General features: G+C 44.2%; 1 protein-coding gene across 1 annotated transcript in view; it reads right to left on the bottom strand.

The window, feature by feature from the left end:
• Positions 1 to 12,539: 12,539 nt before the first annotated feature.
• Positions 12,540 to 18,878, bottom strand: part of LOC123498942 (locomotion-related protein Hikaru genki-like) — a 170,306-nt gene continuing 163,967 nt past the window's right edge. The window contains exons 8-12 of the mRNA XM_045246518.1: positions 17,212 to 17,346; positions 15,727 to 15,867; positions 15,279 to 15,488; positions 14,871 to 15,041; positions 12,540 to 13,803 (exon numbers count right to left, since the gene is read on the bottom strand). Coding sequence (XP_045102453.1) covers positions 13,607 to 13,803; positions 14,871 to 15,041; positions 15,279 to 15,488; positions 15,727 to 15,867; positions 17,212 to 17,346 — 854 coding nt within the window. The 3' untranslated portion in view covers positions 12,540 to 13,606. The remainder of the gene's footprint in view (positions 13,804 to 14,870; positions 15,042 to 15,278; positions 15,489 to 15,726; positions 15,868 to 17,211; positions 17,347 to 18,878) is intronic.

Raw genomic sequence — 18,878 nt, 5'->3', positions numbered from 1 at the left:
CTCTTATTCCTCCTCCTCCTCCTCCTCCTCTCTCTCATTCCATGCACGTGTTCTTCCATTTTCCTTCCGTGCCTTCTCGTTTCTGTCCCTTTTTTCATTCGTTATTTCTTAATTTTTTTTAATAACATGTCAGTGTCCTAATTTGTAGCCATCCTGAAAATTGTTGCCTTTGTTTCCTTCCTAATGTTGCGTCCGGCATTTGTTATTTAATCTTTTCAACACACACACACACACACACACACACACACACACACACACACACACACACACAGTGGTTAGAGCGCTGGCTTCACAAGCCAGAGGACCGGGGTTCGATTCCCCGGCCGGGTGGAGATATTTGGGTGTCTCCCCTTTCACGTGTAGCCCCTGTTCACCTAGCAGTGAGTAGGTACGGGATGTAAATCGAGGAGTTGTGACCTTGTTTTCCCGGTGTGTAGTGTGTGTCTGGTCTCAGGCCTATCCGAAGATCGGAAATAATGAGCTTTGATCTCGTTCCGTAGGGTAACGTCTGGCTGTCTCGTCAGAGGCTGCAGCAGATCAAACAGTGAAACACACACACTATTGTGATATGCATTATACGTAAGGAAGGAAAGCAAAGATAAGAATACTAATGAGTGAGCTTTTTATGTAATCTAACAAGAAAAAAAAAAAAAACACCGGATGAGAACTACCTTTCTCTTTTCTTCGTAATATCACCATTTGTGTGTGTGTGTGTGTGTGTGTGTGTGTGTGTGTGTGTGTGTGTGTGTGTGTGTGTGTGTGTGTGTGTGTGTGTGTTCCAGTATTGCTAGTTTTAAAAAAGAGACGACAGTTTATACAAATTTTCACGTACACTTCCACATAAATCAATATGCAATAAGACGAATCTGAAGAGCATAAAACTCATCACAGCACATGCAGGTTGCTTCACTGGGAGAGGTCATCGGTGAATCTTCGCCTCTCCATGCACCGGAACACGAGTCACAGGACCTGAACTGAGTTGATGGTTCAGCCAACACACTGATGTACACGACCACTGCGAGGATATTGATGTAAGTTTGATGCATTTCATCATCATTCAAAACTACATCAATGCTGAAAAAAAATAAAAAATAAAAAACGGAATGTTCGGTGAAATGAACGCCATAGAAAATTGCCCCAAAATACTGGAAAAAAAGGTTAAAATACGTAGTGAACTCCTGGCGGCGCAATATGGATAGGATGCGTTATTTGGCTAAAAACCTAATTTATCGTACTACACATGAGATACTCTTTCCCAGCACTGCCTGAAATATATTCACCGGCTGTATTTGTATAAAGCTTGACTTTTACAAGCATGCCAGAACTTCAATCAGTGCTATAATTCCCTATAATCGTGGCCGAGATGAATAGTCAGCAATATAAGCCACCGCCATTCGAGACTCGATAGGCAATTTATATTTCAAATTAGACGCGCACACGTGTTTATTTTTGTCCATCCAAGTGAAAGTTTATTGCGTCTGAAAATAACAAACAGAAAAGAAATGCATACGCACACACACTTACGTTCACCGGTTAAACGGGTAAGATTGGCATCGGGGAGCCGGTGAACATTAACAAAAAAAAACCACTGCAGGTTCAACTGGTGAGGAAATGCAAAGGGGGCACTTTAAAAAGCTATTTTAATAACCCATAATGAAACTGACATACACAGATATAACATGAAACATGAAACTGACATACACATATACATATAACACAGAAATGAATACAACAATAAAGAACCCAACTTAATACCTAACAATAATACTAATCCTATATGGAGGCAATGTGGAAAAACACGGGACGAGGGGAAGTGATACTTATGCGGTGTCGCAGTGGTGAAGTACTGGGTGATGGTTGATCCCACGGTAGTCCCAAGAGGCGTTGTGTTCACTGGTTGAGGCCTGGACCTCGACTTGACTTCCAGAAAGCCAAGAGCTGGCTTAACACTTCCGGTTGAGTCGAATGGGGCCGCGTGAATCCAACTTCGGGACAGTAGCGGGGCTTCACGAGACGGTGGCGTGGAAGGTTCACAAGACGGTGGCGTGGAAGGTTCACGAGACGGTGGCGTGGAAGGTTCACGAGACGGTGGCGTGGAAGGTGAGGCGGAGAGGTGGCGAACGAGGTAACAAGCGGAGGAGGTGATGGTAGTGGAGTATGTTACGGGCGGGCCGTAACATTTCCTCCCCCTTAAGACCTCCGTAATAGGCTCATGAAGGAGGTGAGACGGGATATCTTGATAAGGCGTCGGCGATGATGTTGTCCACCTCCTTGATATGGTGGACTTCCAAGTTGAAGGGTTGAGTTAACAAGGCCCACCTAAGAATGCGTTGGTTTCCGTTCTTCATGGCGTGAAGGAAGGCCAGAGGATTGTGATCGGTGAAGACCGTAGTTTGAGGACCAGGATGAAGGTAGCACTCAAAACGTTGGAGCGCCAGGACGAGTGCCAGAGCCTCCTTCTCGATGGTGGAGTAGTTGAGTTGATGTTTCTTCAGCTTGGCGGAGTGATAGGCGATGGGATGGAGGATGCCGCTTGTGGGGTCCGTTTGTAGTAGGACAGCACCCACTCCAACTCCACTCGCGTCCACTTGTAGATGGAAGGGGCGGGAGTGATCTGGCGTCCAGACCACTGGCTCCGAGGAGAGGAACGCCTTGAGATGTTGGAAGGCTTGGTCACAGGTCGGGGTCCAGTGGAAGGGGACGGAAGTGCTGATAAGGTCCGTCAGGGGCGGCCAGGGTGGAGAAGTTCCTACAGAATCGTCTGTAGAAACCAGCCATCCCCAAGAACCTCATGAGAGCTTTCCTGGTGGTAGGGACAGGAAGCCAAGGATGGCCTCCACGTTGGCTCTCTTGGGCGAACCTTGCCGTTCCCCACCACATGTCCCAGGTAGACCACCGTAGACTTCCCGAAGGTGGACTTGGCCAGGTTGATTGTAAGCCCGGCTTCCTGCAACCGACCCATCAGCCTCCGAAGACGGGTCAGATGTGTCACCCAGTCGTCCGAAGTCACCACCAGGTCGTCCAGATAGGCAGATGTTCCCTCCAAGTCCTGGGTGATGTAATTTATAGCCCTCTGGAAGGTGGCGGAGCATTAGACAAGCCGAAGGGCATCACTGTGTATTGGTATAGCCCGAAGGGGTGATGAAGGCGGATATTATTCGGGCCTCGTCCGAGAAGGGAATCTGGTAGTAACCCTTAAGTAAATCTATGGTGGTTACAAATTTGGCTACTCCTATACTATCTATAAGGTCCTCTATCAAGGGCAATGGGTAGGAGTCTGGCACCGTCACTTTATTTAATTTCCTGTAGTCGGTGCAAAATCGACTACTACCATCTGGCTTAGATGTTAACAGGCAGGGAGAAGCCCAGGGGGATATACTAGGTTCTGCAAGGTGATGACAGAGCAGATAGTCTACCTCTTTTTTCATCAAGTCTCTTAATGGGTGAAATGCGATAGGCTGGTTGTCTTATAGGCTTGATGTCATTAGATATTAAAGTTATATCATGTTGGATAGTATTACAAAGTCCTGGAAGGTCACCACCAGCTTTGGCTTTCATCTTCTTTCACTGACCAACCTGGTGAACAAACCTTCAACTTTGCTATCCTTCATGACCTAGAGCAGCTAGTGAAGTTCCTTACCCGTATTCCTGACCGCCTTGGAGACACGCCCAACATTCTTGATCTTTTCCTAACCTCCAACCCTTCTGCTTACTCTGTTAAACTTTCCTCTCCGTTGGGCTCCTCTGACCACAATCTAATTTCCGTTACCAGTTCTATCACTCCAGTGCAGCCTCAGGACCCGCCTAAGCGGAGGTGCTTCTGGCATTTTAACTCTGCTAAGTGGGAGGAACTAAGGCAGTACTATTCTGATTTCCTTGGGATGATTATTGTTTTCATGTCAGAGATCCTTCTCTTTGTGCCGAGCGCATAACAGAGGTGATTATCTCTGGCATGGAGCTACATTCCTCATACTTTCTCTAACCCTAAAGCTAAAAAGCCTTGGTTTAACTCTGCTTGTTCTCGTGCTGTCAATGATAGAGGCGGCTCACAAACGGTTCCGTAGCCATCCAACTGCTGAAACTCATGCCCTATATATTTCTGCCCGTAATCATGCCAAATCTATTCTCCAACTTACTAAAACTCTTTCATCAATAGAAAATGTCAAAGTCTTTCCAATTCTAACTCCTCTCGAGATTTCTGGCATCTAGCCAATAATATCTCTAACAACTTTACTTCTTCGTCTTTCCCTCCTTTACTTCATCCAGATGGCTCTACAGCTGTCTCTTCTTTTCTAAAGCTGAACTCTTCGCTCAAACCTTTGCTACCAACTCAACTTTGGATGATTCTGGGCATATTCCTCCTACTCCTCCACCCTCTGACTACTTCATCCCTAAAATTAAAATTCTTTATAAAGACGTTTTCCTGGCCCTCTCTGGCCTTGATTCTCGGAAGGCTTACGGTCCGGATGGAGTCCCTCCTGTTGTTCTCAAAACTGTGCTTCCGAACTCGCTCACTGCCTGGTCAAACTCTTTCATCTGTGTCTCTCTACTTCTATTTATCCTTCTTGCTGGAAGTTTGCTCACATTCAACCTGTCCCTAAAAAGGTGACCACTCCAATCCTTCTAACTACCGCCCTATAGCTTTGATTTCCTGCCTTTCTAAAGCCTTTGAGTCTATCCTTAATAGGAAGATAATGAGGCATCTATCAGCTCACAACCTTCTCTCTGATTGCCAGTATGGTTTCCGTAAAGGCAGATCTACTGGTGATCTTCTTACTTTCCTAACTGAATCTTGGTCATCCTCTTTTAGGGACTTCGGTGAAACCTTTGCTGTCGGCCTTGACATATCGAAAGCCTTCGATAGAGTCTGGCACAAATCTTTAATTTCTAAACTACCCTCCTACGGATTCTATCCTTCTCTCTGTACCTTCATCTCCAGTTTCCTTTCCGATCGTTCTATTGCTGCTGTAGTAGACGGTCACTGTTCTTCCCTAAAACTATCAACAGTGGTGTTCCACAGGGTTCTGTCCTATCACCCACTCTCTTTCTATTATTCATCAATGATCTCCTAAATCTGACTCAATGCCCTATCCACTCCTATGCTGATGATACCACCTGCATTATTCAACAGCGTTCAACAGACGCCCAACCCAACAACAATTAAATGACTCAAGGCGAGATGCTATGGGACGCCTAACTTCTGATCTTTCACTTGTTTCTGATTGGGGCAGAGAAAACCTGGTTTTGTTCAATGCCTCAAAAACTCAATTTCTACAACTATCTACTCGACATAACCTTCCAGACAACTATCCTCTCTTCTTCAATAACACTCAACTTCCCTCTCCTCTACATTAAACACACTCGGTCTATCCTTCACTAAAAATCTAAACTGGAAATTTCACATCTCTACTCTTGCTAAATCAGCTTCCAAGAAGTTAGGTGTCCTATGGCGTCTTCGTCCATTTTCTCTCCCTCCCAGCTGCTTGCTCTGTACAAGGGCCTTATCCGCCCGTGTATGGAGTATGGCTCTCATGTCTGGGGGATCCACACACAGCTTTACTAAACAAGGTGGAATCTAAAGCTTTTCGTCTTATCAACTCTTCTCCTCTAACTGACTGTCTTGATTCTTTAAGTCACCGCCGCAATGTTGCATCTTTATCTGTCTTCTACCGCTGTTTTCATGCTGTCTGCTCTTCTGAACTTGCTAACTGCATGCCTTCCCCCTCCTGCGGCCTCGCTGCACAAGACTCTCTACTTCTTCTCATCCCTATTCTGTCCATCTTCCTAATGCAAGAGTTAACCAGTATCTTCACTCCTTCATTCCCTACACTGGTAAACTCTGGAACTCTCTACCTGTGTCTGTATTTCCACCTGCCTATGACTTAAACTCTTTCAAAAGAGGAGTGTCAAGACACCTCTTACGTTAACTGGACCCTCCTTTTAGATTTTTTTGTTTTTTCTCTTTCTACTTTCCTCTTAACAGGGCTTGGCAACCAGCGGGATTTTTTTTTTTCCAACTTTGTTTTCCCTTGGCCAGTGCCCTTGTAATGTAAAAAAAAAAAAAAAGACTGTTGTGAAGGTGTTAAAAGAAACACCTCAAGGTTGGACATGATTTGGCCGTTGAGGGCCGTCCTTTAGGTGACGAGAAGAGGAATTCGATGTCAGACTCTTCCTCGGGGGGCACAGGACCAGACTCCTTCCCTACCAGACATACAGGTACAGTGCGAGACAAGTCGTCCTCTGGAGTAGTAAGGTTTCATTAGGTTGATATGAACTAGTTGGGAATCCTTACGACGGTCAGGAGTGTGGACCACATAGTTTAATGGACTTAGTTTTTGAGCCACAACATAAGGTCCCATGAACTTACTGTGAAGAGCATGGCCTGGAGTGGGGAGAAAAAGTAAAACCTTCTCTCCTGGTTTGAAACTTCTCATGACAGATTTGGGAAGAGAGAATTGTTGCATTTTAGTTTGAGATTTGAGGAAGTTTGATTTAGCAAAAGATCTGACTTCACTGATTTTATTCTTAAGGTTACTGATGTAGTCAGACACTAGGGCTTAAAAAAGGAAAATTGTTACGTTCACCGGTTAAATGGGTAAGATTGGCATCGGGGAGCCGGTGAACAATAAAAAAAAAAAAAACATTGCAGGTTCAACTAGTGAGGCAATGCAAAGGGGGCACTTTGCAAAGCTATTTTAGTAACCCATATTAATAACCCATAATGAAACTGACATACACAGATATAACATGAAACATGAAACTGACATACACAGATGTGATATGAAACTGACATACACAGATATAACATGAAACTGACATACACATATACATATAACACAGAAATAAATACAACAATAAAGAACCCAACTTAATACCTAACAATAATACTAATCCTATATGGAGGCGATGTGGAAAAACATGGGACGAGGAGAAGTGATACTTATGCGGTGTCGCAGTGGTGAAGTGCTGGGTGATGGTTGATCCCACACGATAGTCTAAGAGGCGTTGTGTTCACTGGTTGTGGCCTGGACCTCGACTTGACTTCCAGAAAGCCAAGAGCTGACTTAACACTTCCGGTTGAGTCGAATGGGGCCGCGTGAATCCAACTTCGGGACAGTAGCGGGGCTTCATGAGACGGTGACGTGGAAGGTTCACAAGACGGTGGCGTGGAAGGTTCACGAGACGGTGACGTGGAAGGGGAGGCGGAGAGGTGGGGAACGAGGTAACAAGCGGAGGAGGGGATGGTAGTGGAGTATGTTATGGGCGGGCCGTAACAACACACACTCACACTTACACACACACACACGCACACACTCATGCACACACACACACACACACACACACACACACACACACACACACACACACACACACACACACACACACACACACACACACACACATAGACACACACACACACACACACACACACACACACACTGATATAGACACACACACACACACACACACACACACACACACACACACACACACTGATATAGACACACACACACACACACACACACACACACATATATATATATATATATATATATATATATATATATATATATATATATATATATATATATATATATATATATATATATATATATATATATATATATATATATATATATATATATATATATATATATATATATATATATATATTAATGCAATGCTTATTGATTATGCTACTTTATAATATATGTAAATCTATAGTTACCCATTAACTCCATATGGTGAAGAAAACTTTTATGTTGACAAGTTTTGATGCTCTTTTTTTTTTTTTTTTTTTTTTTTCAATCTGCCATCACTTTCTGCCGCAAATCACTGCTTTAATTTCTATCCCTTCCCTCCCTCCGCCACAAGAAACCGAGTAATTTGAGACAAAGATGATTGCAAATTGGACAAAACGTATAAAATCTTACCAAGAATGAAAAAAGGTTTCGTCCTTGTAAATACTATTAGAAAATTAATCAACACTGCACAGCTTACAGTTTTGACCACCCGCTCACAACAGTACTTCCAATAAGAGAGGGAACAAGTATGCAGAGATTCAGGAATAATGCCACGTTAATCCAGTGTTCAAATAACAAAGGAAGCTGTGAAGACATTCCCTGCCCCGTCTCTCTCTCTCTCTCTCTCTCTCTCTCTCTCTCTCTCTCTCTCTCTCTCGGTTGCTGGCCTTCTTGTGACAGAAGAAATTGTGGGAAGAAAATTTACTTGAATTATTTTAAGACATCATAGCATGACGTGGACTTACGGCGCACTGCAGCGGTACACAAACAGGCACACTGGACTCCTCACACTGAATATCCTTTGGGAAATTAGTCAGATGCAAACCATTGAACGTTACCTTTCTGCCTCGCTCTCCTGTGATGGTTAAGTAATTGATTTATTCATCGCCCTAGTTAGGATGATGGTAAAAAAAAGAAATCTCTACTTTCCCTTTCCATTGATGCCAGAGTGACGCCCATTACATAAAGAAAAAGAAAAATATAACTATCTTTCAACTATTCCTCTCCTCTGATGGTTACTTGGCTGACTCATTCATTCAAGCGCCGCGAACACCGAGTCACAATGCACCGCACATGAAAATATTAAACTACAAAATAATGAAAGATTAAAAAACACACTTGACCTTTCTTCTCAACACCAGATGTCAACACGTGACCTTACCTAACACTCCGAATGCTGCCTCTACACACACTACACCAGACACAACACATTACCGCGCCACTCGTATAACACCAACGACTAAGCAGATTTAAAGCACTTGAGAGCAGTCCAGGTTATAGGTAAACGCAAATGGATATGAAAGTATAACACTCTAGGTTGTTTTAATCTAGCTCCAGTTCTAATCTAGCTGCTGTACTAAAAGAAGAATAGATAAACATGTGGGAGATAAAGGTATGATGTGACCTACAGCTATTACTGGCTGCGGAAGGTATAACTGCTTGGCGAGGCAGTGTCGTGTGTAGCGCAGCGGAGGCACCGCGTGGAGGGTTGGGTAAGGTTACTCGATTCATTTACATTTCCGGTACGTTTGGCTTAGTCTATGGTTGGGCTATTGCAATGATCTAAGCACTATTTCTATTCTGTTTTGTCATCCTTGTACAGAGGCTACTTACTCTTCTCCGTATTGTTCCAGTTTTAGTTTATGGCTAGCTTTAATGACAATTCCTCCCTCTAATAGTGTAACTAGTTTAACAACGAAAAAAATGTCAGAGGTTGGAATTCACATGTATTCACTTGTATAACGTCGACTCGTGTTTATGATTTCAAGTGTGCCGGCGCGTTATGAAAGCTGCGCGAGGTGGGCAAGACCAGCGGAAACACTGGTTACAATTTGTGTGCTCCTGGCCCTGGCAGGAACACGGGAGTGTGGAGCAAGAACACAAAACGCCAGCGTATATTCTCTACAGCCTATTCTCTTACTATATCGCTGTCCCTTATTCTTTGACTAAATTTTCTTTGCTTCCTGATCACTCTCACTATCTGACTATCGTTCCTGTGCTCCCCCATGACTCACTTTCTCCCTGCCTTAATATCTAGTGACTTGGTGGAAGGCTAAGGCTGGCCACGCCCCTGGATGTGGCAATGACCTCAGTGCCTGCTGTCTGTCACTAATAACTCCCATAATCAATGTACACGAATTTTACGCAGAAAAATTAAGACAGTATAATTTTGTATTTAAACTACCACAACACACCAGAACACAGCACCACATACGACCACAACGGTTACCTTCTGTACTGTGAACTTTCTATGCTGAGGGTCAAAGCAATGGTGGGGCCTTGGCACTACCCACAATGCCCACACCTTCATGGAGGCATCTGCTGGCCTCCTACCAAGATAATGGCAACATGCGGCTTATTTAAGATTTATGGGTAGGAAAGCAGCGAAGTTTGAGCTGCAAATTGACTTGTTTGTGGCTGAGTGGACGTCCGAGGTTGGAAAATGGTGTTGTCTGGCGAAGCATTACAGTAAGGCTCACAGTGCTGGACAAGACTTAACGTACCCGTTCAATACTGACACACATTTTCACCTTGATTTTTGGTTTGATTAGACCATTTTGTTGCATTGGAAGGGTCTATGGAGCTCAAAAGATTAATGTCTAGAGTCTTTACTATTCTAATCCCAACATATGTTTCTGAAGCTGTATAAAATAACCAAAATAGTAACCAAAGGGAATATGAAATCGCGTCTTAGTACTGAAGAAATTAAGATCCGAACCAGGGAATGAATCAGTTTTCACGATGAGTTATAAGCTGTGATATTCCAGGACATCCATAGCGTTCATTAGATGTACATTAGTGTCTTTCTGTTAGTGCTCGTACCAGAAAGGTCTAGTGGAATAGATTGAAACAGTTGTGCTATGATATCACCTTTCAAGAAATTATATAGCTACCATTAACAATAACAAATTTTCCTTTTTGTAAATAAACTAGTTAACTTTGGAAAAAAACAGTTCATTTGTTAATTCTCTTCCTTTTCTTTTTCTTTTTATTATCATTAGTCATTATCATCATTATCATTACTATTACTATTATTACTATGTATAGTGAAACCAATATATGTAAGAAGTGCTTATTCTACATTATGACATCAAAAATGCATACACAAAAGATTGCTTCTAATTCACTTGTTCATTTAGCACAAACATAACCCATTAGCCCAACATAAACTACTGTAAGATCTCAAGTAGGAGTTGTGATTCACTCCCTCGTACACATGTTGCTCATATCCCTGGACAAACTTCCCGCCTCCCACAATCCCAGCTGCCATGAGGACACCACTGCCGGGACCGTGTCAGTCTTTATAAATTCAGCGGAAAAGTTAACATGCTGCCAAACTTAACTATTCACAGAGAGCGTCCAGTGAGGCAACGAGGCAGCCATAAAGAAACCAGCACACACACACTTGCTCTCTCTCTCTCTCTCTCTCTCTCGCACAGATTTTTGTGGACTGCTTGTTTTATGCAAAGGAAAAGTAACCCAATAGGAATAAACACTGGCAAAACATGCATTCAAGACCTGGAAAAGAGAAAACACACACCCACACACGAGGGTTATAAGGGCGCATTTTACCGAGTAGCGCACAACGAGACAAGATAATCTGGGCATGTTATCAGATGGGGAAGGCAAAGCTGCAAGTGTACCGTAAAGGGAGTGAAGTGTTCTGGTGGGGGGATTAGAAGACTGGGCTGGAATAAGTGAAAGACTGGAGAGGATTAAACAAAAAGCAGAAGAAACGAAAGGAAAAAGCTTACCGGTGTAGCAGCAACACTAGCGGCACACCTCAACACGCTTGTAGACACAGTGAAAGAATGAAGTGTGGCTGGAAGCTGCTGGCAACTCAAAGTAATCATATTCTTGTGACGACGATTCAGGTGGAAATTGCTTTTCTAAATGGTAACCTACAAAAAAAATCTACCAATATTCCCTGTTGTTCCTTTGCATGGTTTTAATTTTCTCATGATGGTGATTTTAGAGATAGTGAACTAGAGAGAAGCGGATGAAGTGTGACGGCGAGAAGGCTCTTGTCAAACAGGTAAATCCAACTTGGTATTATGAAAGGTAACATTTTCCTTTTATGTAAGAGAGAAAAACGAAAACAAAAAGGCAAAGTTTAAATCTTTATTGAACTGTCTTTTGTTATCATTTAGAATAAAAACTGTAAGAGATGAATCAAGGTGTTGAGGTCCAGTGACAGGCAACACCAGCGTACTCCAATGCCAATGACACGATTCTCAGGTCTCGTTCAGATGCGCCATTGATACAGGCCCGTTTACTGTAACAGTTTACATGGTGAAGTTAATCCCTTCAGTACTGATTTTTAGGTATGAATAGACGATTTCATTTACATTAGGAAGGGTCTATGGACGGCAAAAGATTAATGGCCAGTGTTCACTATTTTAATCCCCACATAAGTTTCTGAAGGTGGATAAAATCATCATATAGTAACCAGAATGGATATGAAAATGCGTCATGGTACTGAAGGGGTTAAGAATACAAAATCATGATGTTATGATTATTTATTTATTGACATATTACGAGCTACACTGAATTACTGTTGCCTCCGTGGTGCAGCTGATCACAAACCTGCTTGTGAATCCACGAGCCCTGGTTCGAAACTAATATCCTTGGCGGGACAGTCACAGCTCCACCAATTCATTTTACCCTCCCTTTGTTCTGGTGGAGAAATGAATACCTGGGGAAACCTGGAGAAGGTAAACTGTGAAATCCAAGATGACCGGCGCTGTGAGGGACACTCTCCACCACAGACTCAAGAGGCCAGTGAGACGAACACAGAAGTCATGCGCAGCTGTAACCTGTCCTTCACCTTTACTGTTTGTTACCTTACAAATAACGCTATCGACACCACCACCACCATCGCTAATCCATCTCTATTACTGTTACTATACAACAACTTACAATTCAAATCAAGTAATACTATTTTATTTTTTATTGTTGTTACTCCTTGGTGTGCTGCTATCAACACCTTATTGTCAGGTTTATCATACTCATGCCACAAATACAAATATTTATTATATATACCTGCAGTACAAGGTTTACAAGGGAGTGATGATGACCTGGTGTGAGCAAGGCGAGCTCTAAGAGGAAGGGTGAAGGTGGCAGGACTGATCCTCCCAAACAGTCATTGAGGCTACGTTTGATATGAGTCGTGATATGTACACGTTTTGCACAAGTCTTCACCACTCTGCTACCACACCGGAGTTTTAGTAATTTTTCTATTTATATTTCCATTCGTTCTTTTGTTACAGGAGGCAATTATCGTTTTTCCTGTTACTGGTGTTATTTTTGTTTCCTTTCATCAAATACAAAATATTCCATAATTTTTGGCATTGCTGAGGCAACCAACAGAAATATTAATTTCTATGATAAATGTGTGTGTGTGTGTGTGTGTGTGTGTGTGTGTGTGTGTGTGTGTGTGTGTGTGTGTGTGTGTGTGTGTGTTCTTAGTATTTCCATTATTGTTGCTTAAACATTTCGATGCTGGCATTTTCTGTGGGAAGAAGCGAATTCCTCTTTAATGTTGACGCTAAGTTATGCAGCGCGTGTGATACTTCTCGCATTTCCTGTGAAGCTGATATTTTTAGACGTCGAGAAAAAAGAGTGGCGGCTGAGGCCAGGGATGGGAAGAACGCGCTTCTTGAAACTCACAGCAAAGACGGTTATATGTACACAACCAAACAACCATGCACACACACACACACACACACACACACACACACACACACACACACACACACACACACACACACACACACACACACACACACACACACACACACACACACACACAGTGAAGAACAACGACCACAATAACACCACCACACACGTATGTACACATAGGGAAAGGAATCAAGTAGTTAAGACTATGTACACACAACTCAGCTACCTCGCTCCTCCTAGCCACGCCAGGTGCATGACGGACACCCCAGCCCGGCTCCCTCTACTTGATGACTTCAGATTACCGCGGCAGAGTACCGGGCCACGCGGAGCGGACCTGCAGGAGTGAGACGGCGCGCGGCGAGGTGTATGGAGACGTGTTGGAGCGTCTTTGAGTAGGAATCTCAGCCGATGGCGGGGACACACCGGGTGAGCGGGGCAGACCAGCGGCGAGTGTGCAGACAGGTGATGCGGTCAGGCCCTGCAGGACGGTAACCCGGACGACAGGTGACTAGCAGAGTGGCGCCCACGTGGTAGCGAGGACGACGGGGCGACACGCGGCCATGTTCAGGCTCCCCCGGATGAGCGCACGACCTCACACCTGAACAGAAAAAGAGGCACAGGAATTAACGAGTGCTGATGTCCGTAGTGCCTCCCCTCCTCGCTCTCTTCTCAGGTTTCCCACACACCTAACACCTTGCCAGAAAAAAAAAGAAAAAACCTTCTCTTGGAATCTTATAACACATGCATACTAAGCGGGACATCCTCGTGACTCTTCATGAAACACTACCATTGCACAGGACACAATGCAGCTTATTAGTACCCTCTCTAAGAGAATTTGAGAGGGCACCCTCACGCACGAACGCATGTATATATACACACACACACACACACACACACACACACACACACACACACACACACACACACACACACACACACCCGGTAGCTCAGTGGTTAGAGCGCTGGCTTCACAAGCCAGAGGACCGGGGTTCGATTCCCCGGCCGGGTGGAAATATTTGTAGCCCCTGTTCACCTAGCAGTGAGTAGGTACGGGATGTAAATCGAGAGTTGTGACCTTGTTGTCCCGGTGTGTGGTGTGTGCCTAGTCTCAGGCTTATCCGAAGATCGGAAATAATGAGCTCTGAGCTCGTTCCGTAGGGTAACGTCTGGCTGTCTCGTCAGAGACTGCAGCAGATCAAAAAGTGAAACACACACACACACACACACACACACACACACACACACAGTGATGTATCTACCCCCAAAAATAATAACCGTGTTGTCGCAGCGGTCTGGCTGCCATCTGACACCTCCAGCAGGAGCGGCCAGCAGGGCTCAGTGTGGTGAGGACGTGACGTCACATTCTTGATGTCACTGCTGCCGCCGCGCCAGTCTTACCTTATTACGCTGCTGCAGTAATTTACCTCAACGTCCTCGACTGTGGATAATGGCGGTGTACCTGAGCCACTGACGTGCGTGATGCCGATCCTCTCAATCCCAGTTGTCGCTCCTCATATTCCTGAATTAGCGTTCCCTCCCTCACTCACCTCACTCTTGTCCTCCTAATTGGACTCTTGTGCTTCACTGATCCGCTAAATACCTTAAATTGACAGCCTCGCAACCCCCCCTTCAGGTGAACTCGTCCTCCCTTTCCCCGTAACTCACACTGGGGCGCAGGGTGAGACCAGACGCCATCGTGGGTGCAGAAGGCGAGGGCGTGGCCGCGGACGACGAAGCCTGAGGTGCAGGTGAAGGTGATGGCCTCGCCTACCCGCCGTGTGGCTGCACCTGTCACCTGGCCGTGCTGCGGCGCCTGCACGGCTGGGCACAGCACCTCTGTGTGAAGCGAGGGGACGTTAGAGGATCAGAAGAGTCAGATGTCAAGATGACACTACAGTAGGCAGTTAAGGGAAATATGACTCATTCACATTCAGAGGGACGGCCGAGAAAAGAAAAGTAAATAAGGCCCATTACTGCCTCCCTCCCCGTGAAGCAGAAAAGTGACGGTGAGAATGTTCATTAAGGCAAGCCCTGACAGGCGGGGCGATGAGAGGTGAGGGGCGAGGGTCGCACCGTGACAGGTGGGGACAGGCTCAGACCAGGTCCCGTTGGCGGTGCAGTGCAGGACGGATCGACCCGATAGTCGGAAGCCCGACAGGCAGCTGAACACTGCCGCACCCTGGTAGCTCGTGTTGGCGGACTGTAGCTGTAGACTCGGCTCCTCCGCAACCAATACTGGGCAGTGCACCACCTGGCACCAGGGGACAGGGCTGTCCCACTCCCCTGGGGTGCGGAGAGAGGATCCACAATGATTTAGATTTTAGAAACAAAAACATGTGACACAACTGTGAGTGTGATATATACTAGACTTTAATCACAATATAAGGTGCACTATTTCATAACATTCACTGTATACAAGTAAAGGCAGCACTAAGTAACAAACACATGAGGCGTAACATGCAGAAGGGAAAAACGTTAAAAGGCTGTTGTCGACAGGATATGAACTGTAGAAAAAACACACCCGAGGGGAGGCACATGATTTTATCGGCGCCCCGTAAGCTGTACCCCTCAGGGCACGAGAAGGTAAGCGCCGCTCCCAGGGTGACGCTGTCCCCATGCACCTGCAGCGGCTCCTCCCCCACCACCGGCGGGCACGTCACGTCTGCGGCACCACACCGTTTTATATATATATATATATATATATATATATATATATATATATATATATATATATATATATATATATATATATATAAAGACATGAGAGAGAGAGAGAGAGAGAGAGAGAGAGAGAGAGAGAGAGAGAGAGAGAGAGAGAGAGAGAGAGAGAGAGAGAGAGAGAGAGAGAGAGAGAGAGAGAGAGAGAGAGAGAGAGAGAGAGAGAGTTAACCACAAAAGAAAGATGAATGTCGTGAAGCCTCTCTTTTTAATCAGTTCAGTCGTAGGTAAATAGAGAAACATAGAAGCAGGCACTGCATAATCAATCAGAGGCTCATCAAGGCCACCACGCGCATCAGTGGAGATACGGCGCACCTTTCAACACTCCCACTGATCATCACTCCCTTGTCACACTTCTGCTAGTGAGTGTGACTGCTGAAAAAAATGTATAATGATGATACGCGAGTCTGCCAGGCTGCTATGAAAGGACCCACAAAATATATACACTGTGGGCTGTAACTTTAACTATCGTCTCATTTTCATAGTAATTTGGGTTCCAGGCTCAAAACATCTCAAGGGTAATCACCACGTATTATTTCCAGCTCTAATGTTCCACGCTACATGAATATTACAAGGACGCGAAAGTAAATATTTGCTCGGGATTGTGATGATGAGGAACTGGCGGCGAGGAGAGCTATTGCTACCACCACCACACTGCCGCCACCGCAATACCACCACCACCACTACCAACACCACTAACAATATCACTAAAAAAACCTACAGGCATTTTGAACACTTTCTTTTCACTTGAAGCACATTTTCTCTCTCCCTCTCTCTCTCTTTTTTTTATTTTTTATTTATACCATGTGGGCTTTTCACGGGAATTTATGGGCTAAAGGGGATACTTTTTGGGTACCCCCTATCTCAAAGCCCACCCGCTAGGAAACCGTTGCCCCGAGTGAGGAAGCCCAACCTACACTCGGACCGTGGACAGGATTCGAACCCGTGCGCTTGGAGACCCCTCGGACCCCAAAGCACGCATGGTTCCACTGTACCACGGCGGCCCCTTTTATACCATGTGGGCTTTTTCATGGGAATTTATGGGCTCAAGGGGATACTTTTTGGGATACGTCCTATCTCAAAGCCCACCCGCTAGGAAACCGTTGCCCCGAGTGAGGAAGCCCTACCTACACTCGGACCGTGGACAGGATTCGAACCCGTGCGCTTAGAGACCCCTCGGATCCCATAGCACGCATGGTTCCACTGTACCTCTTTCTCTCTCTGTCTGTCTGTCTGTCTGTCTGTCTGTCTGTCTCTCTCTCTCTCTCAAGCACACACGTAGCCTCACCTTTGACAGTAATGGACAGGTGGTTATCGTGTCCTGACGGGGCGGTGCAAGTGAAGGTTCCGGTGTCCTCAGCCTTGGCGTAGTAGAGGGAGAGACGGTACCGCAGCTCCCTCGCACGCCTCTGGATTGCCCAACCTGGAGGAGGGACGCTTGCTTAGATTATAGGACGGAAAGCAACATGGAAAAAAAAAATAAATAAATAAATAAATAAAAAAAATAAATAACGGAAAAAAGTAACAAAAAAGAAAGTAATAGGAAAAAAAAAAGAGTAACAAGAATATTTGATGCTTTGGTTTCTATTTCGGACCTAATCTAATCTAACCTGACCTTAACCTAACCCAACTCAACCCAACCTAACCTAATATAATGACTTACTTCTCTTCTTGATGCTTTCTTTCCGAGCACCTGATTAGAGCACTGTACACACTAAGGACACACTCACATACCAAGCTCGATCGAAAGACAGTGTTTTATTTCGTTAGATTAGGATTAAGAGGATTCAAGACGAAATAAATAAACGAGTAAACGAGTAAAATCAACGCTCTCTCTCTCTCTCTCTCTCATACAATAAGTGTAACTCTTGCCTGCATTTAGCATGAGTTTATTCCTGTCATCATACAAACGTAAATTATGGGCGAGGCATGACGGAGTGGGCATGAATAACGCACGGCAGCGGCGCGTCCGGCCACCAGCAACGGATTCTGGAGCAAAACTGATATGTTAATTGCCTATTTTTGTTATGTAAAACCAATGCAGAAAATCATAAATGAATGAAAAGTTTTGCGCATACGAAGCAAAAATTAAGCTGCTGCGCTGAAATTAATTTGTTTTATCGCATATTTTTAATTGCGAAAAATTTATGCAGAAAAGTAGAAATAGTGAGTTATATGAATACAAGATGAAATAAAAAAAAATATATATGTAAAGAATAAATAATTTGCAGTTTTCAAAGTAAATTACTTCCTTATTTAGAACGGTTACGTGGGACACTTTAAAAACTGACCAAGTCTAACACTGTTTTCAGAGCAGCCATTCCTCTCAATTAGAAGCAAATTGAGACGTGACGCGGCCAGTCACGCACTACTGGTGGTGGGTGGGACGCGCTGGCCGGGCAGGGCGTGAATGCGATAAACTGTTTTTATATTACTGAATGATTACATTGTGCGAACCTCTGCTTTGAAAAATAATGGAGGCAATATGAAATAAGAAAAAGGGTCGGTACTGAAATTATATGCATAGTTAAAAAAATTAACAAGTTTTATAAGTAAATTTAAAATACAACTAATGCTGATGGAATATTATGCTTCATGCACTTGTCTAGAAAAAAAAAAAAAAAAAAAAAAAAAATACACGTAACAAACTCCCACGTCTGCGGTTCAGTGCTGCACACATATATTCTGTAAACTGACTCTTCTCTTTTACTCGAAATTATTAAAGTCAGATGTTCTTTTTTTTTTCAAATAAAAAAAAGAAAAACCTTCACCTCTATAATATCATGTTGAATATCACATAAAAGAAACAAAACAGCAGGATCATTATCGCCATGCAGTGCCTAAAAACACAGCCTACTCATTCATTGGCGAGGGAATAACAGAAGGTAGTGACATTACCATAACACTCTTTGCGTCACTCTCATTACTCCCAAGTTTAGTATAAAGTCACATTAG

The sequence above is a fragment of the Portunus trituberculatus genome, chromosome 48 (assembly GCF_017591435.1).
Source record: "Portunus trituberculatus isolate SZX2019 chromosome 48, ASM1759143v1, whole genome shotgun sequence".
Taxonomy (NCBI): Eukaryota; Metazoa; Arthropoda; class Malacostraca; order Decapoda; family Portunidae; genus Portunus; species Portunus trituberculatus.
The sequence above is the reverse complement of the archived record's forward strand: the minus strand, read 5'-3'. Positions and strand labels throughout refer to the sequence as shown.